Here is a 27,265-nt window from a genome sequence, read left to right on the forward strand (position 1 = left end):
TACAGACTATGTGCTGAGACCAGACTCCCCTCCCCTGTGCTGGGCTGGCTGGGATGGCTCCCCCACACACAAGAGTCCAGATTTCATGGGGAGGAGGACTCACTCCTCACCTTGCTATTGCAGGTGGACCAGTCTGGGCTCTTTCTGCCCTCTCGAGATTACTACCTAAACAGGACTGCCAATGAGAAAGTAAGGAGCATCCTCAGAATATCCACCCCGACCCCCCCTGTTGATCTGGGCTGATCCTTGTTTACTTTTCCCTTTACCCAGGGTCAGAGTAGCCAAGGTGAGCCTATCCTGTCACCTAGTGAGCCGACTACCATTCCTTCTTTCTCTCATCATTCTCCCCTCCCTGCATTCTTCTCTCCATCCTTTCTTCTCTTCCCTTTCCTTTCTCCCTTCCTCTTCCCTTCTTTCCTTCCTTCCTTTCTCTTACTCTTCCAGGAAAACATTTTACAGGCACCTACTGTGAGACGTACATTTCAGAGCCACTGTCATAGGAAGCTTTCAGTGTAGATGGGTTCACAGACCGAGATAGCTGAGAACACGGCTCAGAAGAGGGCCTCTGGGACTCAGGAGAGACCCAGCAGCCAGAGAAGTTTTCCTAAGGAGGTTGCATTTGAGCCAGGCCCTGTAGAATATCTAGGACTGGGTGAGGGCATGCTCAGATTTTAAACAAAAGTGTTGAAGAAGGGAAAGCTAAGGCATGTTTGGACCGCAGGAAGGGGTCCAGTTTGGCAAAGTGTAGAGCTCAAAACAGATGAGAGGGTGGAAAGGTGGGTAGGAACTAGCTTGGGAAGGCAGTATGGCTGGATGTAAAAAGTAGATGCAAGAGAGGGAGACTGGAGATCAGTTAAGAGTGTCTGCACTACTCCAGGCTCTGAGTCTGTGAGGACCCAAATGGGGGAAGTGGCAGAAGGAAAGTCAGGAAGGGGAGGATGCAAGTGACATAGTCAAGTCCAAATCATGAACTGTTGATGCCTGGATGTTAGAAGAGAGGGTAGGAGGAGGAACAGGTAAAGATAGTTGAGGCTGTGCCCCTGAATGATGCTGGAATGGAGGGGTCCTTAGAGAATTCGGGGTGCCTACAGGGAGAACCAGCTTCAAGCACATTGGGGAGGTGGTGATATCACAGGAAAAAGGCAGACTTTGAAGTCAGACCTTGATTTTAATCCCAGCTTGGCAGCTTGGTGCAAGTTGATTAAGCTCTCTGAGGCTGTTTCTTCATCTGAAAAATGGGGATCACAGCATCTACCTCATATAGTGCTTGGAGGCAGGAGGAGGATGCAAGTTTACACTTCTTCATGTGGCAGACCCTTAGGGAGTGGGAGCTGCTCGTTTCAGACGTGTGAGTGTGAGGGACCTGGGTACCATCTCTGTACAGAGGTCAGCAGACAGCTGTGAAAGCTGGTGGGGTCCAGGAGAGTGCATGGGCCTGGAGGGAGCCAAAGGCTTGAGGGGCATCTTCTTAAAAGCCTAGATAAAGGCTTAGGAGAAGTGAGAGAAAGGGCAAGACTAGAGAAGGAAAACGAGGAGATCCTTGGGACTTCCCTGGTGGCACAGTGGATAAGACTCTGTGCTCCCAATGCAGGCGGCCCGGGTTTAATCCCTGGTCCGGTAACTGGATCCCACATGCATGCCGCAACTAAGAGTTTGCATGCCACAACTAAGGAACCCGCGTGCCGCAAGTAAGACCCGGTGCAACCAAATAAATAAATATTTTTTTTAAAAGAAGAAGGAGGAGATCCTTGTATTTCAAGGGCAGTGGGAGAAAGAGAGACTTCTGTGGGGAAGGACAACCAGGAGTGGGGGTTTGTCCTTCTCCCATTTGCCCCCAAACACTTACCAAGCATCCGTCAGCCAGACCTTCTGCTACCATGTGGTGAACAAGACACCGCCACTCAGTGGGGGAGAAGGCATGAAATGGCCAAGCGCAGTTATCTTGTGTACAGTTGCTGGGACTGTTGTAAGACGAGGGACATCGCATTCCGAGAGTCCAGTAACAGGGAGCCAGCCTGGTCCTAGGGTGAGGGTAGGCTGTGGGAAGGGAGAGGGTTCTAGGCAGAGGGAACAGCTGATGCAAAGGCTCTGAGGTGGGAAGGGGTATGACTTGTTGACAGATCAGAGAGGGGAGTGGGAGGGGAGAGTGGGCAAAGTCCTTCTGGACAGGTAGGTGGAGTCATGTTATACCTAAACACTATGGGTCAAGTTTAGCATTTATCCCAAAAGAAATGGAATAGGAATCTCAAAAGTGGGGAGTGTTATGAACAGATGTGTGGTTTTGATATCACCTGAGTCAGGGGAGGAATTTTGAGAATTCAGGAGAGAACCACATGGTCTGACCCCCAGGAAAGGGCAGGAGAAGCCTCGATTCAGCTCTCAGTGTGTCACCAGTTGTCTTGGGTAGGAAGTCTCCTGTGCCAGCATATAGGGGAAGCTGTAGTGCCAAAGGAAGTCTTGGGAATTCTCTGGCAGTCCAGTGGTTAGGACTCCACACTTCCAATGCCAGGGGCCCGGATTCAATCCCTGGTCAGGAAACTAAGATCCCGCAAGCTGAGTGTCATGGCCAAAAACAACAAAAAAAAAACCATATTTTAAAAAAAGGCAAGTCTTAAGCTGAAGGCAAGGAAATAGGGAGAGAGGGGTAAGTGAGTTGGGGGGCAAGGCAAGATCACTGGTTGAACCAACCATCCACTTCAGGAGCTGGGATGACTGGAATTGGTATGCAAACCTCTTCTTCTGACAGCAGCAGCAAGAAAGAGGGGAGGTGGGAAAAAGGAGATATTTTGAATATCTTGATATTTGAATATTTTGAATATTTTGCAGAGAATGGGTATTAAGGGATCTAAAACTTCTCAGTAAAGTGGAAGAGGAGATGGCCTTTGGCAATTAAAGGAGCCCTGGGTGGGGCTTCAGGGCAAGAGTGAGAGTGGTCCCTGGGAGGAGGGCCACAGGAAGTCAGTGCTGAGCAGGGCTGAGGGTCTGTCTGTGCACAGGTTTTCATCCATCAGTCAACATATATTTATTGAGCACCTACTATGTGCCAGATGCTGTGCTAGAGCCTGAGACTACAGTGCAGAACAGAACAAACAGCCCCTGCCCCCATGCAGCTCGAGTGCCAGCAGGCGCTGAGGCGACATGGGTTTGTTCTGAGCCCAGGCAGTGCTGGGATTGTGGCCCTGGAGTCATCAGGCCTAGGCAACATTTCAGTTCTGCCATCTGCTAGTTTGTAGTATGAGTCAAATCATGTAATCTTGCCAAGCTTCATATGTAAGATGGAACTGTATGGAGTTGCTGTGGTGGGTGCGGGGTCAGGGGGCAGATATATTACATGTAAAACACAAGTAGAGAATTTGATACATGTATATACATGTAGTCACTAAATATTTCTTTTTTGTGCTTTTCTCCACCTTGAAGACGAGAGGGGGAAGGCAGCAAGTTTGAGGCCTGGCAGGATGGGAGGTAGAAGGAAATTGAAGCCACTGTGGACCAAATTCCCCACTGGGGTCCACTCAGCTCTTAAGTGAGGGCACATGGTCACTGATGGGCTGGGAAAAGTAGAAGGGCTTTAGGAAATGAGAAGGCAGAGCAGTATGGGAAGCAGATCCATCCACTGGACAAATATTTACAGGGCTCCTATTCTGTGCTAGGCCCTATTCCAGTCCCTTGAGATACAGTGGTGAATTAGCCACTGTAACTTGGAACAGTGCTCTCCTGGAACTTACCTTCTCCTTGGGGAAACAGATGAACAGATTAAATACACAAATAAACACAAATAAATAAAAAAAGATCCTAGCAGATGGTGATAAGCAGTATGAGAAATGATGAGGGTCATCTAGGAAAGCTTCTACGAGGAGGGTCTGCAGACAAGACAGTGAGGAGGGTCTGCAGAAGAGATGGTAAGCAGGGGTAGCAGCCAGAATAGTCGTCTTAGCCTTGGGCAGGACTTGTTGCTGGGCTCTGAGGATGACTTGGGGCCTTGACAGGTGCTTACCGCCTACCTGGACTACATGGAGGAGCTGGGGATGCTGCTGGGAGGACCTCCAGCCTCCACGCGGGAGCAGATGCAGCAGGTGCTGGAGCTGGAGATACAACTGGCCAACATCACGGTGCCCCAGGACCAGCGGCGGGATGAGGAGAAGATCTACCACAAGATGAGCATCGCAGAGCTGCAGGTGGGGCAGGCAGGGAATAGAGACAGCTGGCGGGGGGGCAGCCCCGGCACAGGCTACCCAGCTTCCCTTCATGCCATCTGTCTGAGGCAGCCAAGCCTCTCCTCATTTCCTTGCTTTCTCTGAGCTTCCCAGCTGAACTGTTGCTATCCTGGAAGGAAAACTGTTGCTATCCTGGAAGGTGTCCATTTTAGGGCAGCCCCACTGGGCCATCCCTTGGTCCCTTTCGTATTGCCTGGGGATGCATAGAGGGATTATGTTAAAAATCCATGACAACTTTTACAAGATGTCCACAAAACAATCAGAAGAGAAATGGAAGCATCTCCTGGAGGGCCCTTACCGTGCCAGGCATCAGCCTCTTAGACGTTAGATTATGGAAAAGTTGGGTAAGGGGGGGTTCTGGAGGAGAGGCCAGGTATGTAGAGACCCTGGGTGGTATCTGGGGAGTTTGTTAACTGTCTGAAAGATATTTGAATATCTTCAGTCTAACTATATATCACACATGGTGGTTTTCCTTGTATGATATGTGATTGGGTTCCCTGATTGAAGAGCACTTAGGCCTGAAAACGGAATTATAGGAAGGGGCCTCCGAGCAGCTAGTAGCTGTTGCTATGACAATGGAAAGGGCTCCCAGCTCCAGTGTATCAATGGGGGAGTGGTCTGCTGAAAGCCACGGGGGCAGGGACCCTTGAGATTTTTTTGCTCACAGGCCCTGGCGCCCTCCATGGACTGGCTGGAGTTCCTGTCCTTCTTGCTGTCACCGCTGGAGCTGGGTGATTCTGAGCCTGTGGTGGTGTATGGGATGGATTATTTGCAGCAGGTGTCAGAGCTCATCAACCGCACAGAGCCAAGGTGGGGGGTGGAGCCCAAGGTGTCAGGGGTGGGGCTCAGGGCTCTGTGCAGGCTCTTCCCCTAGGCCGGGGCTTTAGGGGACCCACTTGTGGTCTCTATTTACGCACCTAGCTCCAACCTGACTTTTACAGGCAGGTGTGTGGTCCCAGGGAAAGAGAGAGGGATTATGGGACAGCTCCCACATGTGCCTCTCGGGACTCCTGCTGTCTGCATGCTGGTAGAGCTGGTTTGGGGTGGAAATGTTACTTGCCTTTACCTTATGTTCTGGCTACCTGAATGCCAGTGTCCTGAACAATTACCTGATCTGGAACCTGGTACAGAAGACAACATCAAGCCTGGACCGCCGCTTTGAGTCTGCACAAGAGAAGCTGCTGGAGACCCTCTATGGCACCAAGAAGGTGGGCTTTCTGACTCTGCTCCCACCTTCCAATCCAGTCAAGCTGACACTTCACACCCACTGTGTGTCAGGCACCATTTGCACATGGAGCATAGGATTAGGAGTCAGGCTGACTTGGGTTCCATTCCTAACTCCTCTATTTCTTGGCCTATGGGACCTTGAGCATATCCCCCCACCTCTCTGACTCTCCATTTCTTGGTCTGTAAAACAGGAATTTCTTGTGGGGTTGTTATGAGGACTCAGTTCACGTAAGTGAAGCACCTACCCAATGCATGCTATGTGTAGGCACTCAACTTTGATGATGATGTTGAAGGAGAGAATGAATAAATGCAGTTCTTAGTTTCAAGAAGCCCTATTAAGTGGGGGAAGGAGACATGTAAGCAAACATTATATTTTGGGGTGATAAGTGCTCACACTGAGTGACAAACCTTTGTGTTGTAGGACAGAGGTGGAGACAGCACATTTTACTTGGGGGATGGGGGATATTAGGAAAGGCTTCTCTGAAGAGGTGACATTTGAAGAATGAGTTCATCAAGAAAGCAAGGAAAAAGGGATTCCAGGCTGAAGGAATACTATGTGTAAATTCCCAGAGGCCAGAAGGAGCGTGGTAGTTTTGCATGTGTTCTGACATGACTTTGAGGACAAGGGCGCCTTGATTCAGGGATGGAGAACCTGGGATGGTTTTAAGCAGAGGTATAACCTAGTTGGATTTATGTATTAGATCATCTTTCTGCAGCTAAATGGAAGATGGATGGAGGGGGTGACGGGAGGGGGATGAGAATGGAGTCGAGTGTCTAGTTAGGAGGCCACTGCAATCTTCAGGCAAGAGATGACACTGTTATAGGACAGGGAAGTGGCAACGGCGTGGACGGAGGAGACGATTAAGAAGCAGAGTTAGTATTAGAATCTGGTGATAGATTGAACCTGAGGGTAGGGAGATGGAGGAAGCTGGTGACTCCCAGGTTTCTGGCATGGGGGACTGACTGGATATAAGACTGAGATGTGCAGCTGAGCAAAGAAACGTCTGGACCCCAGTGGGCCTCTGAGAAACATAAGAGGAGGAGAGTGCTGTGAATAGAGTGAGCAGCACACATGTCCCTCCTGAGGTTTCGATATTGCCCTTCATTTCCCCTGGAGTCTGAAGGAGAGATGGCACCCCAAACCCAGGCCCCCTATGTGCAGAGCTGAGGGGGGTTGGCCCTAGAGACAGAGAGAGACCCTCAGACTGGAGGGCAGAGCCATCTCCAGGAGGCCTGGCTCTTTACCCCTTCCAGTCCTGCACGCCAAGGTGGCAGACCTGCATCTCCAACACGGACGACGCCCTTGGCTTCGCTCTGGGCTCCCTCTTTGTGAAGGCCACGTTTGACCGGCAGAGTAAGGAAATTGTGAGTCTTCAAGGTCCTTCCAACACTGCCCCTTGTTTTAGTTAAAATTCACCATTCATATTTGTATGTACCTACAGGGAAAAAATTTGGAGGAAATTCATCGACAAATTAACGGTGATTACTTTGGGTGGTTGGGATTATGGGTTTTTTTTTTTTTTTCTTTTAAAGTTTTCTGTGTTTTCCAAGTTTTCTACAATGAGTTAATGTTACCTATATAATTAGAAAAATAATGTTGATTTTTTAGGAAATTACGTTTGAGCTTAAAATATTACCTATAAGGATGTAAATGGCAGCGTTGTTTATAATAGGTGAAAATGACAACAGCTTAAATGTCCAGCATAGGGGACTGGAAAAACAAATTGTGATTAGGCTGGATTATGAGGCAGCCTTAAAATTGATGATTGTTAAGTGAAAAGAAAGTAGGTTATTAAATGTATATATGTTGCACAACATAATTCCATATTATATGTATATGTGTGTAAATATATATATATGTATGAATATTCCAGCAGGAGAAGACACTAGACATAGGTAGTCAAAATGTTGAAAGGAGTTATCTGTGAGGGATAAGATTTTAAATGGTCTATTTTCTTCTTCAACTCTTCTCAATTTTCCACATTTTCTGCTATTCATGCCTTCTTTTCATAGTCGGATAAAAATCAACGCACTACATTAAATTATAATGTTAATTCAGTTAACTTATTGTCAGTTTTTTGATTAAGTAGAAAAAAAGCCACCACAGTCCCAGTACCTTCATAAGTCACGTTTCCTTCTCATCCTGCCCAGATGCTTAGCCTTATTTCAAGAGTCTGGGTACTCCCATGTGCTCCCCTGGAAGGACAGGGATGGGGCACTAGGGGGGATGGGGCACTAGGATAGACAGGGAGAAAGGATGCTTTAATGCGAGTGGGAGGCAGACTTGTGCACCCTCCCTCCCAGGCAGAGGGGATGATCAGCGAGATCCGGACTGCCTTCGAGGAGGCCCTGGGACAGTTGGTTTGGATGGATGAGAAGACCCGCCAGGCAGCCAAGGAGAAAGTGAGCAGTGGCCAGGGTTGGGGTGCCATCTTGAGGTGAGGATGGAGAATACAGTTTTGTGGGCAGTTGGGGGTGGGCGGGGAGCCTGGGGAGGGAAACCCTTAACCTGCTCTCTTTAGGCAGATGCCATCTATGATATGATTGGTTTCCCAGACTTCATCCTAGAGCCCAAAGAGCTGGATGATGTTTATGATGGGGTGAGTACCCTGCCCATCAGTACTGAACCTTAGCCCTGTGGGGGGCACAGGGCTCAGGAATGGGAGCTTAAGCACTGAGAGGGAAGGAGAAACTTGTTGGTGCCTTTCAGAGGCGAGCGCAGGCAGCCAGCATTGCTCAAGTGCTGGCTGTGTGCCAGGCTGCGGGCCGGACAGCAGTAGAATGCAGTGTTCACAAGCAGGGATTTGTAGTCAAACCTGTTTTTACCTAACTGTAACCTTGGACAAGTTATATAACCTCTCTGGGCCTCAGTTTCTTCATCTGTAAAAGGGAGTCCTATTAGCACTTACCTGATAGGATTGTTGTGAGAATAAAAGGAGATAGTATAGGGGCTTCCCTGGTGGCGCCATGGTTGAGAGTCCGCCTGCTGATGCAGGGGACACGGGTTCATGTCCTGGTCCGGGAGGATCCCACGTGCCGTGGAGCGGCTAGGCCCGTGAGCCATGGCCACTGAGCCTGCACGTCCGGAGCCTGTGCCCCGCAACGGGAGAGGCCACAACAGTGAGAGGCCCACGTACCGCAAAAAAAAAAGAGAGATAGTATTAAAAAAAATAAAGCAGCTGCAACATAATATTGGCAACTATTATTTATTAGTTATTTTACACCCATTTTACAGTTGAAGAAACTGAGGCTCAGAAGAGCGCTAATTAGTAGCCAAACTGGGACTATTATCTTCTCCAACGTGTTCTCTCACTGGCTTTCTACTTCTTACCATTCCCACAGTATGAAGTGTCTGAAGATTCCTTCTTCCAGAACATGTTGAATTTGTACAACTTCTCTGCTAAGGTGATGGCTGACCAACTCCGCAAGCCTCCCAGCCGGGACCAGTAAGAATGGGGGCTGCAGACACTTGGGGCAGCAGGAGACATAGGGGAGGTTTCCAGGGCTGAGGGAAGGGGATGGCAAGATGGATCCCAAATGAGGCATGAGGTTCTTCTAGAATGTAGGTCAGGGCTGCTGGGCATCGAGAGAGTCAGGCTCCACCTCAGCATCTCCCTCCCCCAGGTGGAGCATGACCCCCCAGACAGTGAATGCCTACTACCTTCCAACCAAGAATGAAATCGTCTTCCCCGCCGGCATCCTGCAGGCCCCCTTCTACGCCCGCAACCACCCCAAGTGTGTCTGAGGCAGGAGGGGCTGGGTGCTGGGGCCTGGGCCTGCGGGTGAGCTGGGAGCAGGGCTGGAGGTGGGATCTAGAAGTCTCCCCACCATGTCCTCACTCAACATTCCTCACCTACCAGGGCCCTGAACTTTGGTGGCATCGGCGTGGTGATGGGCCACGAGTTGACACATGCCTTTGATGACCAAGGTAGAGGTCCACGTAGTTGTCTCCTCCAGCCTAGAATTCCTAGTGGCTCCTGCAAAACCTTGGGATGTTGGAAGCAGGCCCCATGGACCCCGGGGTCTGTGGACTAGGGCTGGTGGGGGCATTTGTGCCCCCAAGGGTCGAGTGCTGGTCTCGGTGGGGTGCAAAGGTTAGTTTTCCTCAGGGCGCGAGTATGACAAGGAAGGGAACCTGCGGCCATGGTGGCAGAATGAGTCGCTGGCAGCCTTCCGGAATCACACGGCCTGCATGGAGGAGCAGTATAGCCAGTACCAGGTCAACGGGGAGAAGCTCAATGGCCGCCAGACGCTGGGGGAGAACATCGCTGACAACGGAGGGCTTAAGGCTGCCTACAACGTGAGTGGCCCCTGGTGGCTGAGGCTCACCTGCCCTGAGGGGTTGGGGCACTGGGTGGAGCTGGTGGGCAGGCCCCAACAGACTTGCCATCCGTTCCCAACCCCAGGCTTACCAAGCATGGCTAAGAAAGCATGGAAAGGAGCAGCAGCTACCAGCCGTGGGGCTCACCAACCACCAGCTCTTCTTTGTGGGATTTGCCCAGGTATTGCCCTCCTGGGAGGCCGGGGGTCTGCCCTTCTCCTACAACCTCCTGGGCATGTCATTAGAAGTCTGGGGCATGCAGAAGGGACTGGGAAATGGGGCCGAAGTTGCAGTGTGGAAAGTGGTTTGGGAAGGCCTCGTGAAGCCTTTTGGCGGGGTCCACAAAAGCATGTGAGGAGGGCTGAGGAGGGAGAAGGCTTCAGGAGGCTTTTGCAGATCTCGAAGGGCAGGGCTGCCCTGCCTGATGGGGCAAGGGGTGGGGAGCAGGATTGATCTTCATGATGCTCCTGTGAGGAGACTGTGGAGGAGGAAGCACGGGGCAAAGTGACTCGCCCAGGGCTACCCAGGAATAAAGTAAGTGGCAGACTCAGCAGGGTCTCCTCCAGGTACTTTGCACTACAGCAGGCAGCCTCAGGGGGCTGGGTTTCTTCCCCTGGGACACATCCATCTGGGCAACCCATTGTCCAGGCAGCTTTGAAAGGCCCTTAAGGAATTTGGGAGGGAGGGCGCTTTCTCCTGCCTTGGTGCCGATGGCAAGGGGTCAGGGCTAAGATGCCCGGCTAAGCCCTCTCCTACATCCCTAAGGCCCCCGGAGCCCAGGGCCAGGGGCGGTGGTGCTGTGTGTCCCCTGGATGGCTCTCCTGCAGCTGGGGCAGTGGCCTTGCCTGCACTAGACACACCCTGTGTCCCCGTGTCTGTCCTGGCCTGCAGGTGTGGTGCTCGGTCCGCACACCCGAGAGCTCTCACGAGGGGCTGGTGACGGACCCCCACAGCCCTGCCCGCTTCCGCGTGCTGGGCACGCTCGCCAACTCCCGTGACTTCCTGCGGCACTTCGGCTGCCCTGTCGGCTCCCCCATGAACTCAGGGCTGCTTTGTGAGGTGTGGTAGACCTGGGTCGGGGAGAAATGGCCAGCTGTTGCCAGGGCCTGGGGCAGCTTGCCCAGCGAGGCTGTCTGCTCTGCGGTTTGGAGAAGGCAAATGCCAGCTGGGCTGGGTCCGGCCCCTCCACACCACAGATGACGTGAGTCCTAGTCCCTCCTCGACCACCACATCGTGCCTCTGCTTTGGGGGTGTCCCTGCCTCCAGCAGAGCCCCCACCATTCACTGTGACATTCTTCCGTGTCACCCTGCCTGGAGGAGGCCTGGGCAGGGGGCACCAGCTCCCACAGAAAGGAGTCCACCTCTTCTGGTCCCAAGCTCCCTGGGCTTGGTGGCCACGGGGCCTGCTGTGGCTGCCACACGCTGACCACGCAGGGCCTGGCTGGTGTGCCTCCCACACTTCTCCCCAAGGTAGACGGAGCTCCTTTCAGCCCCACCCTCGGGTGGCCCCCACCCCGTGTTCCTCCTGCCGCTGCTCCTAATACTGCCGCCAGCCCTCGCTGACAGACCACCTGTGCTCAGTTCTTAGTGGAAGCCTTTACGAACCTTCCTGCTGCCTCCCAGGTTCCCTGGGCTCAGAGGGGAAGAGTGTACATGTGGGGAATGCTGGTCCCTGTGTCTTGGCATACAAGTCTTAGGGGATGACTGATTCTCCCTGGGCCGAGCAGGAAAGCAGACAGAGCAGGGAGAGGGAAGGGTAGAGTTTATTTTTACAGGAAAGAGGGTGGGGAAGGAGTGGTCTTGGCCCTGTAGGACCCTGCGCCAATAAACAGACACGCATCAGTCAGCCTGTCTCTTCCTTCAGTCCTGTTTTCATTTACTCATTCCACCAGTATTTATTGAGTACCTGCTGTATGCCAGGTACTCTTATAGGCACTCATTTACTCACTCATCAGACACAGGGGACTGAAATTTGAAGTCCCAAGAAGACAAAGAAAGAGGCAGGATGGAAGAATGGCATGAAATTGAGTCTGGCAAGTGGAGTACATCCTCCGCTCACTGGTGGCCATGTTCCATCACTGGCTGTTCTATAGCTGGAAGCGTTTGCCACGGCCCTCCACGGGTGCATGCAGCTGGGTCTGGTACTGAGTCTGGGTAACTACTTGGCCAGGGTCGGCTTGGAAGATGGGTGGCCCTTACCCTGCAGTGGAGGGCAGCCCTGGCCAAGGTAGCATTTCACTCCCTGGAGCTTGGAGCACCAGCCTCTGCTTGTGGCTGAGAAGACATGCGTTTCCCCATGTTCTCAAAGGCTTAGCGCTCCTGAGAGCCACTTATCCCACCTACACACGCTCACTGAGGCCTACCAAGTTCCAGGCACAGAGACTGCAGGTTTGGCTGCCACCCTCCAGAACAAGCAAGGGAAACAGAGCATTTATTGAATACCTCTGTGTTCCAGACACTTCTGCTAGGTGGCTCATTTCTTTCTTCATTCATTTATTTTTAAATTTATATATTCATAGATTTATTTTAATAAGTATATTGATTACCAATAATGTGCCAGGCACTGGTGACGGAAAGAGGAATAAGATGATTCCCTCGCTCAGGTGACTCTTCTTCTGTTGGCACTTTCACCTTCATAAGCTTGCCCGATCCTCGCAGCAACATATTTTATAAGTGCTCCAGTTTCCATTTTACAGGTCTAACTGTAAACACTTCACTGCAGAGACCTGGATTGAAATTGAAGCTCTGACAGCTGTGTGAGCTTGAGCCAGTACCCTAACCTCTATGAGCCTCAGTTTCTTTATCTGTAAAATGAGAACCAGAGCAAAGCAGTGGAAAGAGTCCAGTCTCAGTTCTCTTTAAAATGCAGTGTTCCCCAAGGTGTAAGTAGGTGTGGGTTTATTAAGTTTGGAGGGGTAAGAGTGAAGCTTTGTCAGTGATTGCTGCTCGGGTCACTGGTTCCTGGGTGATGGCACCAGCACATGTCCCACAGTCTGTATCCTGTCCCAGCATCAGACTGTCCCCATAAAGAGCTGTATGTGATTCTCTGTCAAGTTACTTGGAACTGTGGCTGCTCACCAAGGGAAGGAAATTGCTGGCTACTAAGAAAAAGGAAAAGTAGCCTTGGGAACTCTAAGACCAAGGGAAAGCATGGCTTGAGTCTCTGCTCTGAGAGCAAAACTCTAGGAGGGGTGGCAAAGTGTATTGGAAAGAGGAGGGCCATCATGTCTGGAAATCTGGTTCTGGCTCCAGTTCTGCCACCCCCCGGCTGTGACACCAGGCATGGCTTATCCCCTTTTCAGATCTCAGTAACCTTAGCAGTCTGTAAAATAAGTGGGTTGGATGAGATGATCTCTGAGGACTAGATCATCTTTAATGTTTTAAGAAGTGAATTCATGGGATTAGCAAGTTCCAGAACCCAAAGAAATATTAAGAAATGGCTTGTGAAGTTTGGGTGTTGCACAGAGTATGAGATTTATAATGTCAGTGTAATGATAGAGGAGATAGGCTTGGTATCACAAAGTCTTGCCCTTCCCTTGACACCTGATTTCAGAGGCCAGCTCGGGATACTGACCAGCTGGCCATTGTGGCATTAAAACTCCATATTTGCAAAGGTCCAAGTGTCAAATAATGATGATGATGATGATGATGATGATGATGATAATGATAATGAGCAGCCCTCGTTTACCAAGTCCCCCTTTTTTTTTTTTTTTTGCTTAAGCCTGTGCTAAGCACTTTAAAAACATCACCTCATTAAATTCCCACAACAACTTACAAGGAGGTTCTATCATTGTCTGTATCTTACAAGTGGCGAAACTAAGGAAAAAGATGACATAACTTCCAGTGTCAGCTAAGACAGACTGCATTAAAGTCAAATTTGGAACTCAGATCCTCAGATTTGGAATTCAGATGTTCTTAATCACCACCATTTAGTCTGCTAAGTCATGGCAGAATTTGGACTCAAGCATATACATCTGCCTTCTGGGCAATTTTGTCATGCTTCCAAGTGAGGCCATTACCAGCAGGTGCACTTTCATGCCCCCCATCTCACCCAGGCCAGGTACATGTGACAACCATGCAGCTGCAGGAAACCTAAGCACATGTTGACCTGAAATTAAGCCAGGTGGCACTGTTTGTTGAGCACTCTGCAGGTGCTTGGTTCCACGGGCAAGGCAAGGTGAACATCAAGTGACAGATGTAACCTTCACCCTTAGTAGCCTGCCAAGCTGATAAATATGCATCTGCAATATGCTCTGATGTGTTAAAGCAGAAGGGGGAATAATGGATGGTGCTCCTGGCTGGACACATGAGAGCAGTTATTAGTAAGGTGCTAGGCCATACCCTACACTATTCCATTGGAAGTTTGACTAATTCCCATGCACAATACAGTAACATATGCCAAACAATATGATTTCACACTTGGAAGTGCTCGAAATGTCAAGTTGGAAGAGAATCTCCATAAAGTAAGCACAGTTTCAGTAGACCTATCACGAGTCACAAATGGAGACTCCAGACAGTTTCCCAATGCTGAGCTCTGGGCTCCAAAGAGAGCTCCCAATGGGCCATTATTATAAACAAAGATGACCTGAACTTGAATGTAAAGCCATTCATTCATTCATTTATTCAACAAATATTTGTCAAGGCCTACCACAAGCCAGGTATTAGATTGGGTGCTAGGGGCACAAAGTTGAATAAGACACAGTTCCTGTCCTCTAAGAGTGCAGAGTGGAGGGAGGTCGAGGTATGTATCAAGCATTGTAGGAGCACAGGGAAGAAATTAATAACTTGAAAGACAGAATAGGAAAGGCTTCCTACACAGGTGATACTGAGCTGGAGTACAGAGGATGGGAGAATTTTCTAGCCAAAAACAGTGAAGGGCATTCCATACAGAAAGAACAGCAACAGGAAAAGACTGATCCAGCTTGAAGGGGCAGGGCATGTTCAGAAATGGTGAAATGTTTAGGGTGATCAGAAGGAGGTAGATGAAAGGGGGCATAATGAGAGGTGAGAGCCTGAAGAAGGGAAGTTGTAACAGTAGTTATAAAAAAGGGGATTGTAGGACTTCCCTGGTGGCGCAGTGGTTGAGAGTCCACCTGCTGATGCAGGGGATGCGGGTTCGTACCCCGGTCCAGGAAGATTCCACATGCTGCGGAGCGGCTGGGCCCCTGAGCCATGGCCGTTGAGCCTGCGCGTCCGGAGCCTGTGCTCCACAACGGGAGAGGCCACAACAGTGAGAGGCCTGTGTACTGCAAAAAAAAAAAAAAAAAAGGTGGGGGGGGATTGTAACAACTGTTTTCAGTCCTGGGAATTAACAGTAAAAGGGCCACAATGCAATCTGATTTTGAAAAATATCACACAAAGAAAGTAGCAATCCAGTGGAAACAGTGCAATGTTGTGTCCGGCCTGAGGCATTTCTGGTATTACATAAGTGACGCTTTGGGTCGAATGATTCTCAGATGAGTAGAGCCATCCATAAAATGTGTAGCTCTTTAGCTCAGGCCATACGTTTGGGGGAAGCATGGCTGGCCAGTGGGTGCAATTTGAAGGAAGGTGGTAGGAAGGGACAGGTGATGGGCTGTCCCCTGATTGGAGAGCAACTTGGTCACAAGGCTGGGAGTCTGGCCAAATGGTAGGAAGGCGTGCTTCTGGGAGAGCAATTTGACTGAAATGAAGCTTGAGGCAGGAAATCAATGTTATCATAAGGCCTTGAGAATAATTGCCAGACATCTGCATTTGGCCAGAGAGGTTTGGGGCTTGAGTGTTTGGAGGCAGGGAGCAAGGGGCAGCCCTGCAAATTTGAGGAAGCTGGAAAATGCTAACTGCCTCCTCTCCAGTTGCCAGGCACCTAGCTAAGCACTTTATATACACTGTCTTACTTTATTCTCATAAAAACTTCTGAGGGAGATACTTTATTACTCTAATTTCATAGAAGAAGAAACCAATCTGAGAGAGGTTAGGAAGCTTGCCCAAATATCACAGCTGGTGAAGGGCAGAATTTGGTTTTAAAAACTGGGTCTGTCCTATCTAAAGCTTATGTTCTCCCACCCACCCCCAACTTTTTATTTTACAAACTTTGCCAACTTTGTATTTTAAACCTACAAAATAGTTGAAACATAGTACACAGACCTTCGTTTACTCTTCACCTGGAGCCACCAGCTGTTAATAGCCTGTGCTTTATATCACAACATCACCCCATCTCCTCTAAGGTACTGGTGGGGATGTGACAGGTATAAAAGACAAAATCTGAGATTGGATAGAAAGAAGTAATGGAAATAGGAGAGATTTAGGAGAAGTACCTCTACAGATGACTGAAGAAAGCATGACAAAGTATGGACATCTCAAAGCCAGAAAACGGAGTAGGCAGACCAGCTATGGACCATCCAATTTCTGTCAGTAGACTAGGGCTGGGGCCATCACTGGTGATTGCGGTGGAAGGTCATCCCCAGAATCCAAACCCTGAGTGGAAAAGAGCAACAAATTTTTAAATGGGCATCAGACCCTTACATCAATACCTATACAAATGTTTAGCCAACATTCATTCAATGCTAACTGTGCTGTGACAGGTGGTTTGTTTTTTTAAACAAACATTTTCTGCATTCTCTAATGCCTCAGGACCCATAAAATAAGACTCCAGGCCAAATGGTGAGTGTTCCCACCACATGAAGGGGAGAAGAATTACTTCCTCTTTTCTCATCTTCTAGATATATACACATAGCCTGATCAGAAGAACTTTGAGGTTTACCTGAAACACTCAAGAACTTGGGAGACTCAAAGATCGAGATTCATATCCTGATTCTACTTACTATATGATTTCCGCTGTAAAATGGACACAATCCTACCAAACTCAAAATGTTGTGCGAACAATATATATCATTTAAAATAAGTCCTGACATAAAGTGTCGGTCACATCCCCTCTAAGTCATAAGAGGGAGAGGAAGACCAAAAGACACACTGAGGACAAAGACCTTATCTTGTCCCGTTTTTAGCTCCAGAACTTCGCATTAGGGTATAGGGCTTGATGTATTCATTTCTACAACATCTGGCTCCGCAGGTGGATTTAAGATGGTATCCACATACTTATGGTAATAGTAGAGCACTATTCTTCAGCTGGGGAGATGACTATGCCAATAGTAGTGTGGGGCTAAACAGATTACACAGGCTTCACAAAGATGGCAATCAAGCGTCCTGGATTTCAAGAATCTCTTCCGTTTGTCCCACCACGCGGCTAACGGGGTGTGTCGCTGGAGTGTACTATTCACAGTGCTTTGGGGGAACCGAGGGGCGGTCTCGGCTCGCAGCTAGCTAAACTCCTACTGCAGCTGGCGCCCCCGGACCCCAGACGGCGTTCAGGAAACTCCAGGTCCGAACCGGGGAGGTGCTTATGGCGCGCGGGAAGCTGGGAATTGGAGTTTTCGTGCGGTTTCGGAGGGCGAGGTCCGAGGGCTGGAACTCCCAGGCAGCGGGGGTGGGTGGGTTGCCGCGACGTTTCCGGTCGCAGGCGGGCTCTGGAGAAGGAGGGGCGCCGTGGGCCACGCGCGCGAGGACATCTGGGAAACGGGGCGGTGCGCGCGCAGCGGGCCGGCAGTGGCGGCGGCGATGGAGGAGGGTGGCCGCGAGAAGGTACCGCTGCAGCCCCAGCAGGCCCCAGCGACGTCCCCCGGCGGCGGGGATGAGAAGCCGAGCGTCAAGGAGCGGCGGGATGCCGGAGACAAGGACAAAGAGCAGGAGCTGGTGAGGCGCGGCCCCGGGAGCCGGCGGAGGAGGCCGAGGGCTGAGTCACGGCGGCTCCGCAGGCCTCGGGCCCGACTCCCAACGGCCCCGCCGCGCCCGGGAGAGGGCGGATGGGGCGACCCTCGGGGCTCCCGGCACCCGCCTCTCTGCCCCTCAAACTCCATTCCGCGCTGTCACCGCCGCCGCCCCTACCAGTCCTCACCACCAACTCGTGAGGTGGGCCCGGCGGGTCATTGTCACCCTCGTTTTTCAGAACGGCGTTCAAGCAGAGCCTGGCCCAGAAGCCAGGTTGCCTTCCCACCAGGGCTTCCCATTCCCTCTCTCTTTCCTTGTCTCACCTGGTCCTTCCTAAGGAGGCAGGCTCACTCTCCACCTGCCCCAGGGTGAATGGGAGGAGGATGTGTTTGAGATTCCTTGTCTTGATGAGCTTCTTCCCCCAACCCTCCAGTCTGAGGAGGACAAACAACTTCAGGATGAACTGGAGATGCTCGTGGAACGACTGGGGGTGAGTCATGATGTTAATAAGAGCCGGTGCATATATGGATCTTTCCCACTTGTTTGCTTTATTCCACTTGGGGCAACAACTCCTATATGAGGTATAGGGAAACAGACTGTATGTTGGAGTCATATTACAACCATGTGGTGAGGGAGGGGAGTAAAAAAAGATAATTGAAAGATTTTGTAGCTTTGTTTTGTGGGAGAAGCAGTTCTTGAACTCTTAATCTGGAACATTTGTTTTTGTGTCAGGCAGTGTGTGTGCAGGGAGTTGGGCAGTCACAGGTGGATAAGACACAGTTACTTTTCTAGGAGGTTGTTGAACACTTCTGTATCATGACTTAAGGTATGAGACTCCTTATGTCTGAGCCCTAACATCTCCTGATCAGGAGAAGGACACGTCCCTGTACCGACCAGCCCTGGAGGAACTGCGGAGGCAGATTCGTTCTTCTACAACTTCCATGACTTCAGTGCCCAAACCTCTCAAATTTCTGCGTCCACACTATGGCAAACTGAAGGAGATCTATGAGAGCATGACCCCTGGGGAGAATAAGGTAAAACTATTGCAGAAGCTGGTGGAGGCCTAGTTTAAGAATTCCTTTTCGTCTAGACCATCGGGCTCATGGTGAATCTCAGGAAGCCTGCTAGGCCTAAGATCTGAGCTAGTTGAACAGTGCCCGGGATTTTTCTGGTGGCACAGTGGTTAAGAATCCGCCTGCCAGTGCAGGGGACAGGGGTTTGAGCCCTGGTCTGGGAAGATCTCACATGCCACGGAGCAACTAAGCCTGTGCGCCACAACTACTGAAGCCCGCGCACCTAGAGCCCACGTGCCACAACTACTGAAGCCTGCACGCCTAGAGCCCGTGCTCCACAACAAGAGAAGCCACCGCAATGAGAAACCCACACACCACAACAAAGAGTAGCCCCTGCTGGCCACAACTAGAGAAAGCCCATGTGCAGCAACAAAGACCCAATGCAACCAAAAATAAACAAATAAAATTAAATTTAAAATTTTTTTTAAAAAACAGAAAAACAGGGCTCATTGTAATCGAAATGGTCACATAAGAGCTGACAGGAAGATTGTCTTCAGAAAGGACAGTGTTTCTGTCATTTATGTTGGACCTTGGGATTTTATTATCATGATTTATTATTAACTTACTTTTAATCTTAATTTTTTTCGTTTCTCTGTATCACATGCACCTTCATTTGTTTTATCTCTAAACTATATTCTCAGTTCAGTAACTTTCCTGCTTATTGGCACAAGTTTTCAGTTCTCACCGGAACTACTGCAGCAACCTCCTAACTGACCCTCTTCCTTTTGTCTGTGACCTCCTACACAGTTTGTCTTTCATACAGCAGCCATAGTGATCTTTTCTAGAGTGTGAGTCTTTTTTGCTTAAAACCTTTTAATAGTTTATTATTATAATTGGAATAAAATTCAGAGTTTACATTTTTCTCCACTCTCCACTTGTTATCACCCTTCAGTCATGTTGGTTCAGAAGGAAGATTGCAACACTAACCTTAGGATTATTATAAGGCTTAGCTGATACAACATGTTTTAAGTTTTTAGTGTGGAGGCTGGTGATATAATTAACATTTAATTTTGGGGGTAGTGACAGTGATCTTGATTCCATAATGTAACATTCCCCTTACCCTGGATTTGACTTCAAAGGACTGGTTTCTTTATAGCGTTTTGCCGCTGACATCATCTCTGTTTTGGCCATGACCATGAGCGGGGAGCGTGAGTGCCTCAAATATCGTCTAGTGGGCTCCCAGGAGGAATTGGCATCATGGGGTCATGAGTATGTCAGGTAAGACCTTTGCTTCTTGGGAATCTGAAGGGGTTCTGAGATATAGTTCTGAGTCCTGTCTTGGAGTACCAGTATATTGAGTTTCCCAGATAGTGAATTCTGTGACCCACAGGGAAGTGATTCCCATGAAGCTCTGCTCCTCTCATAGTCTGGGCCTGTCCATAGGCATCTGGCAGGAGAGGTGGCTAAGGAGTGGCAGGAGCTGGATGATGCAGAGAAGACGCAGCGGGAGCCACTGCTGACCCTGGTGAAGGAGATTGTCCCCTACAACATGGCCCACAATGCAGAGCATGAGGCCTGCGACCTGCTTATGGAAATTGAGCAGGTGGATATGCTGGAGAAAGACATTGATGAGAATGCATATGCAAAGGTCTGCCTCTATCTCACCAGGTGAGTGAGCAGGGTGGGGAATGGTGACAGGCCTGCCCTCCCCAGCACTTCTCAGCTGTGACTCCTTTATTCTCCAAGAGTATCTGCTTCAAAGGTTGCAATGAAGCTGTAGTGAATTTGTTAACATCTGTGAACTTCTTGAGTTCAGAGACGGCATGTCTCCTTAGTAGTCCCAATAACTAGCATACTGCCTGGTATGTAGTAGGCGTTCAGTATTGGGTAAATGAATTAAACGGGATAAATGAATGCCTGATAGCTTTATTATTTTTACCTTTGTAGTTGTGTGAATTACGTGCCCGAGCCTGAGAACTCCGCCCTACTGCGTTGTGCCCTCGGTGTGTTCCGAAAGTTCAGTCGCTTCCCTGAAGCACTGAGATTGGCATTGATGCTCAATGACATGGAGCTGGTAGAAGATATTTTCACCTCCTGCAAGGATGTGTATGTAAAGGAAAAAGTTGGCACAGCGATAAGCTCATGGGTGGGACATTTGCATGAAGTGCTGGGACATGTAGTTTCTGGTTAGGGCTTGAAGGGCTTTTCTGTGCCCTTAGTGGATGGGGGCTGAGCAGATGTGATGGCTCTTTCCCACAGGGTTGTACAGAAGCAAATGGCATTCATGCTGGGCCGACATGGGGTGTTTTTGGAGCTGAGTGAAGATGTGGAGGAGTATGAGGACCTGACAGAGATCATGTCCAATGTGCAGCTCAACAGCAACTTCTTGGCTTTAGCTCGGGAGGTGAGATTCTTTGCCCTTTTCCAGCAAGGTTTTTTGGTTGTGATTATATCTGGCATTTCACCTCCCTGATTCTGCCTCTGACTAGACTCTCCTTGGTTAGAATTGCCATTCATTGGGGTAACAGAAGGGACAACTAGGGGAGGACTGGGGGAGCAGTTGTGATCCTCTGACTTCTCTTCAGCTGGACATCATGGAACCCAAGGTGCCTGATGACATCTATAAAACCCACCTAGAGAACAACAGTGAGTAAACATCTCCATGTGTGGGGATTGGAGGATTGTTAATTATGCCCCTTGTATTGAGAGTGATGGCTTGGCCCAACATACTTATCCTGTAGAGCTCAGAATTCCCACATACTTTTTCCCTAGGTCACTGTTGGGGTTATAGATAGAGGATTCCAAGGGGCCAGCTCAGGAATCAGAGACCAGCTGCCATACTGTGTTCCTTTCTTGTCCTACTCTAAACCTTCATTTCCTCCTTCCCTCCTTTGCAGGGTTTGGGGGCAGTGGCTCTCAGGTGGACTCTGCCCGCATGAACCTGGCCTCCTCTTTTGTGAACGGCTTTGTGAATGCAGCCTTTGGCCAGGACAAGCTGCTGACTGATGATGGCAACAAATGGCTTTACAAGAACAAGGATCATGGTATAATTCTGTTCCTACTCTGTAATTTTGGTCAATCTTGTTGTCCTCCTGGGTTCATGTGTTATAACGGCAGATCCCCAAGGCAGTTCTTTGGAGAGGTCTTTATAACAGTTTTCTCAGGGCAGGGCCATTTTAAGACTGATAGATTTTTCCTTGGTATAGGAATGTTGAGTGCAGCTGCATCCCTTGGCATGATTCTGCTGTGGGATGTGGATGGTGGCCTTACCCAGATTGACAAGTACCTGTACTCTTCTGAGGACTATATCAAGGTTGGTTTGGGTACAACCCACTAATGCAGACATCCCCTTCCATGTTCTAGGGCCCTCTCAGGACCTCCCTTTCACTGGTAAGGTCTACCCTGTTTTTAACTCCAGTTAAGGCGGGTGCTATAATAAGGTTCATGTTGTGTCCTTTGTGGTGAGGAAGGTAGAGTAGCCCGAGTGAAGAATCTATTTGCATTTTGCAGTCAGGAGCCCTCCTGGCATGTGGCATCGTGAACTCTGGTGTCCGAAATGAGTGTGACCCTGCTCTGGCACTCCTCTCAGACTATGTCCTCCACAACAGTAACACAATGAGACTTGGTTCCATCTTTGGGTAAGGCTTCTTGCTTCTCCTTTTGGTAGTACTTAGCCTGTAAGCTCTGTGAAAACAGAATCACGCCCTTTCACCTTTGTATTGCCAAAGAGTACCACTGTGCCTGTTGAGTATTTGGCTCTTGGTGACTATTTGTTGAAATGACCAATCCTCTTTTTGTTTCTTCCTTGTCGTATCCTCGGGTGTGTGTCGGGGACTGCCTCTCCCTGGCTTTTGCAGGCTTGGCTTGGCCTATGCTGGCTCCAATCGCGAAGATGTTCTAACACTGCTGCTACCTGTGATGGGAGATTCCAAGTCCAGTATGGAGGTGAGTAGAGTTTGTTGATCACTTAGGGGAGATAGTAGGGAAGGTGCTCTGAGTCTTGCCCGTCTCTGATAAATGGTGAAAAAATGTGTGTGTGTGTGTGTGTGTGTGTGTGTGTGTGTGTGTGTGTGTGTGTGAGAGAGAGAGAGAGAGAGAGAGAGAGAGAGAGAGAGAAAGAGATGTATCATTTCAGTGAAACTGCTTGGAATTGGGCTTCTAAGCCTCAGGATATATTGAGGCTAAAGAGATAACATTTTAGTATTGAGTCCCCTTGGGATCCATGAGGAAGTACCAGACTAGAGTGAGGAGTAACTTACTCCAGCGTAGTAAGTATTCAGTGAATGGTTGATGCTACTGTTATTTTGACCTACCATCAGAAAGGGGTTATTACATCATGTGGTTTCAGTGGACTGTAGGAATTGGCTATCTTGAATCAAGATAGGTAAACAACTATTTTAATACCTTGATGTCGATTTTCCTGTTGCTAGGTGGCAGGTGTGACAGCTCTAGCCTGTGGAATGATAGCAGTGGGATCCTGCAATGGTGATGTCACTTCCACTATCCTTCAGACCATCATGGAGAAGTCAGAGACTGAGCTCAAGGACACTTATGCCCGTTGGCTTCCTCTTGGACTGGGCCTCAACCACCTGGGTGAGGGGATGTCTCTCTATTTGGGCAAAAGGCTGGTAGTAACTGGATACAACAGGGAGAGTTTATGAGTCAGGCTGTGCTGGAAGGGAGTATACATGTCCTCTGACCCCTCAAATCTCTCCTTTAGGGAAGGGAGAGGCCATTGAGGCCATCCTGGCCGCGCTAGAGGTTGTGTCAGAGCCATTCCGCAGTTTTGCCAACACACTGGTGGATGTGTGTGCTTATGCAGGTCTGTGTCTTTGTTCTTCCTCAGTGACTCTTCACTTCTCTCTTGGACCTCCTTTCTTAAGCCATTGTGAATTGCCTTAGATTCTTCAGCTTCTGTTCCTAGAGCAAGCTTTTCCTTGGTGTCTTCTCATTTCTACCCTTTCTCTCCCTTACCACCCTGCCCCAGGCTCTGGGAATGTACTGAAGGTGCAACAGCTGCTCCACATTTGCAGTGAACACTTTGACTCCAAGGAAAAGGAGGAAGACAAAGACAAAAAGGAAAAGAAGGACAAGGACAAGAAGGAAGCCCCTGCCGACATGGGAGCACATCAGGTTCTGTGGGCAGCTGGGCATACTCCAAGGGAAGCTCTGAGAAAAGATAACTGTGGGTTTGTTTGTTTTAGTGCCTCTCTGGGTATCACTGTGTATTGAAATAGCATGAGACTGCGTTTCATACATGAGGGGTCAGGGTGTGCCCCACAGGATGGCTTTTTTTTCTTACATGGGACTTGAGTCAGGGGTGAGTTTTTTGTTCTCTGAGCTTATTGGGCTCTGCTGCCTCTTCAATTGCAGGGAGTAGCTGTGCTGGGGATTGCCCTTATTGCTATGGGGGAGGAGATTGGTGCAGAGATGGCTCTACGAACCTTTGGCCACCTGGTGAGTATCCCATGGAGAAGATTGAAGTATATTAGTTTTGATGCCTGGGATTTCCCCAGGAGATTTCCCTGATGGGTTTTCTTGGTGGAGAAATGGTCTTTTTGCTGTACCCTTTCTACAAAAGTTAAGACCCCATCCACCCATCTGTTCCTGTAACCAAGCTTATTCTTTCTGCTTTCTGTGATACCCTTGTTATTTTCTTTTATCACCAGTTGAGATATGGGGAGCCTACACTCCGAAGGGCTGTGCCTTTAGCACTGGCCTTAATCTCTGTTTCAAATCCACGACTCAACATCTTGGATACTCTAAGTAAATTCTCTCATGATGCTGACCCAGAAGTTTCCTATAACTCCATCTTTGCCATGGGCATGGTGGGCAGTGGTGAGTATTGGTCAGAAAGAGATCATAAGCATCTTTGGGGAAGGGTTGTTGAGGCCCTTTTTTCAAGCCTTTGTAATGCTTAACATTTCCAGGTACCAATAATGCCCGTCTGGCTGCGATGCTGCGCCAGTTAGCCCAGTATCATGCCAAGGACCCCAACAACCTCTTCATGGTGCGCTTGGCACAGGTAGAGAATAGAACTCTTCTCCTTAGAGTGAGTGTGCCAAAGGAAGTGTCTGTGTGATGGAAGGGAGATGTGACGCTTCGTGAAGGGGACCTTGAGTTCAGCCTGGAAAGGAGGGTGTGAACGAGCTGTGAGGTTTCTGTGTGGCCGGGTTAGGTGATTTCTCCTTAGATGTGACTTTTGACTCCCCAGGTCCACTTCTCTCCATTTTGTTTTGTTTTCTTTTCCCCAGGGCCTGACCCATTTAGGGAAGGGCACACTCACCCTCTGCCCCTACCACAGTGACCGGCAGCTTATGAGTCAAGTGGCCGTGGCTGGGCTGCTCACCGTGCTTGTCTCTTTCCTGGATGTCCGCAACAGTGAGTCCCTGTCAGGAATCTTACATGGTGGCACATGGTGCCCTCTCCGCACCCCTACCAGGGCCTTCTTGGTAATTTAGGAGCAAGACTCTGAGTTAACTCTGCTGCTCTGGGTTCCTGAGGTTCTTTGGGCCTCATTGAGACTTTCATCTCCCACACTTTTTTTTTTTTTTTTTTTGCGGTACGCGGGCCTCTCACTGTTGTGGCCTCTCCCATTGCGGAGCACAGGCTCCGGACGCGCAGGCTCAGCGGCCGTGGCTCACGGGCCCAGCCGCTCCGCGGCATGTGGGATCTTCCTAGACCGGGGCACGAACCCGTGTCCCCTGCATCGGCAGGCGGGCTCTCAACCACTGCGCCACCAGGGAAGCCCTATCCCACACTTTTGATCTGACCCAAAAAGATTTTCTTTTGAAGATGAAGAACTGAGCCCAGTTTTTGCCTCTGAGTGACTGGGGGAAAGTGATGATCAAGTCTGCAACCTGTAGGCAGAGTATGGGGGTGGCATCTTCAGCTTGTCGTAGGATGTATGAGGGGAGGATTGTGGGTTCAGTTATATAACTGAGGGGTTAAAGAGTCAGGGCTGGAGTGGGGTCCCAAGGTTCAGGCATGCCACTAACTATATTTGTCTTGTGCTCTTCCCTCAGTCATCTTAGGCAAGTCGCACTATGTATTATATGGGCTGGTGGCTGCCATGCAGCCCCGAATGCTGGTCACATTCGATGAGGAGCTGCGGCCATTGCCAGTGTCTGTCCGTGTGGGCCAGGTGAGAGGCTGAGCAGAGGGGAGGGCTCAGGCTGTATTCTAGAGCTTGTAGAATGCAGAGGTACCATTTCTCTGAAACTTGAACGGGCACTGGGTTGCTGCTGTACTCCTATCCAGAGTCCCTTCATCTCAGTCTTCTCATCCCACAGGCAGTGGATGTGGTGGGCCAGGCCGGCAAGCCCAAGACCATCACAGGGTTCCAGACACACACAACCCCAGTATTGTTGGCTCACGGGGAGCGGGCAGAATTGGCCACTGAGGAGTTCCTTCCCGTCACCCCTATTCTAGAAGGTTTTGTTATCCTTCGGAAGAACCCGAACTATGATCTCTAAGTGGTCACCAGAGGCTCTGAGCTGCAGCTGATATGTCAGCGGGTCATGCTTCTTTCCGTCAGCGGTGGACACTGCTCCAAACCTTTGGGGGAATTGTTACCTCCTGTTCTTTTGTTACTGAGTGAGACAACTTTGTTGAATAAAGACCTTTATCCCCGAGGTCCCTCTGTGTCTCTTTTCTGGGGTATTGTGGCTGGAGGCCAGACTGGGGTGGGGAGTGGATGTGAGAGGGTATTGTTTGTAGCAACTCTGAGCCTGGGCTAGCAGGGAGGCTGCCAAGAATGGAAAAAACTAAGCCCCTTTTCCTTCTCCCCTCCTTCCTAATCATCTTAGAACAGTGGTTCATCTTTAGAGGCATGAACTGTTGAGAAGCTGATACATGTAATGGATCTTCTTTCTAAGAGATGTATGTACACAAATTTTTACTTATACAAATAACTTTCCAAGGGGTTTGTAGATCCCAAACATCCCCCCTATTCCCACCTGCCAACGCACACCCACCTCAAGCCCATCATTCCCTGGCTTTGGACTAAGGATCCCTTCTCTTAAGAGGCAGCAGAGTTAGTTCCACTCTTCCTAACTTGACTTCTGTGCTACTGAATGAAATGGACATCTTTACCTCGTATGACCCGCTTGTCCGTTTGCAGAGGCTGCTATTTGAGAGATATGATCGTGTTAACATCTACCCCTAGGCTGTCCTTGCGGGAACGGTGCAAGAAAGCTTGATCCTGACCTTCCTCTTAGTAGAGCAATGGGAAAGAAATGGCCTCCTTCCTGGACTGTAATCACTCTTGATTCTGTAGTGCTCCTTCCTGGTGGGACTGGTATGAGTATAGCTACACTGCTGGTGGGGGCCTAGACCCCTGTGGATGCAGTGGAGGATCACCTAATAGATCATCAATAAATGTTGAAAGAATAATTGCTCTACATACCTCACAACAACTTTGGGAGGTAGGTATTATCCCTGTGTTTTGGTGAGGAATGTAAAGTTCAGAGAGGTTCAGTAACTTGTTCAAGATCACATAGTAAGTAGTAGAGCCAGGATTGGAATCTAAGTCCATCTGACTCCAAGGCCCATGCCCTTTTCACTGTTAATCAGTCTCTGTAGTTCTGGAGACTTGTGGACCCCATGGTAGTCCAAGCTCTTGGCTAGGCTGGAGAAGCAGCAACTTTGGATGGAGTATCTCCATAGTCTTCTCTCTAGTCTCATTTAGCAGCCTGTGTAAAACCTGTATAGAAGGTGGAAATGCTGGACTTGGGAGTCAGCAG

The 27,265-nt window shown here is 49.5% G+C and overlaps 2 protein-coding genes and 1 long non-coding RNA gene across 6 annotated transcripts in view; 2 read left to right on the top strand and 1 right to left on the bottom strand.

Annotated features, from left to right (window-relative positions):
• Positions 1–11,607, top strand: part of ECE2 (endothelin converting enzyme 2) — a 32,402-nt gene extending 20,795 nt beyond the window's left edge. For all 4 annotated transcript variants that reach the window (XM_059064268.2, XM_059064266.2, XM_059064258.2 and 1 more), the window contains 13 exons: positions 124–189; positions 3,987–4,175; positions 4,882–5,024; positions 5,308–5,422; positions 6,696–6,806; positions 7,746–7,844; positions 7,964–8,041; positions 8,784–8,887; positions 9,066–9,176; positions 9,302–9,369; positions 9,551–9,741; positions 9,848–9,943; positions 10,654–11,607. In XM_059064268.2, the coding sequence (XP_058920251.1) occupies positions 124–189; positions 3,987–4,175; positions 4,882–5,024; positions 5,308–5,422; positions 6,696–6,806; positions 7,746–7,844; positions 7,964–8,041; positions 8,784–8,887; positions 9,066–9,176; positions 9,302–9,369; positions 9,551–9,741; positions 9,848–9,943; positions 10,654–10,830 (1,548 nt within the window). In that variant the 3' untranslated portion in view covers positions 10,831–11,607. The remainder of the gene's footprint in view (positions 1–123; positions 190–3,986; positions 4,176–4,881; positions 5,025–5,307; positions 5,423–6,695; positions 6,807–7,745; positions 7,845–7,963; positions 8,042–8,783; positions 8,888–9,065; positions 9,177–9,301; positions 9,370–9,550; positions 9,742–9,847; positions 9,944–10,653) is intronic.
• Positions 11,608–14,361: 2,754 nt separating this feature from the next.
• LOC136794249 (uncharacterized) lies at positions 14,362–17,973 on the bottom strand. The gene is made up of 3 exons (XR_010840705.1): positions 17,832–17,973; positions 16,059–16,218; positions 14,362–15,008 (listed from the first exon to the last, which is right to left on the bottom strand). It is a non-coding gene; the product is annotated as an uncharacterized lncRNA (long non-coding RNA).
• On the top strand, positions 17,170–26,155 carry PSMD2 (proteasome 26S subunit ubiquitin receptor, non-ATPase 2). Its single transcript, XM_059064257.2, has 21 exons — positions 17,170–17,493; positions 17,942–17,998; positions 18,378–18,542; positions 19,678–19,799; positions 19,965–20,189; positions 20,469–20,627; positions 20,781–20,925; positions 21,107–21,167; positions 21,419–21,565; positions 21,728–21,834; positions 22,032–22,159; positions 22,379–22,466; positions 22,952–23,114; positions 23,242–23,343; positions 23,509–23,654; positions 23,895–23,978; positions 24,191–24,359; positions 24,452–24,546; positions 24,776–24,902; positions 25,547–25,665; positions 25,814–26,155. Exons 1-21 carry the CDS (start codon positions 17,359–17,361, stop codon positions 25,994–25,996), a joined length of 2,727 nt encoding a protein of 908 aa, XP_058920240.1. The 5' UTR covers positions 17,170–17,358; the 3' UTR covers positions 25,997–26,155.
• The last annotated feature ends 1,110 nt before the right edge of the window (positions 26,156–27,265 follow it).

The sequence above is a fragment of the Kogia breviceps genome, chromosome 5 (assembly GCF_026419965.1).
Source record: "Kogia breviceps isolate mKogBre1 chromosome 5, mKogBre1 haplotype 1, whole genome shotgun sequence".
Taxonomy (NCBI): Eukaryota; Metazoa; Chordata; class Mammalia; order Artiodactyla; family Physeteridae; genus Kogia; species Kogia breviceps.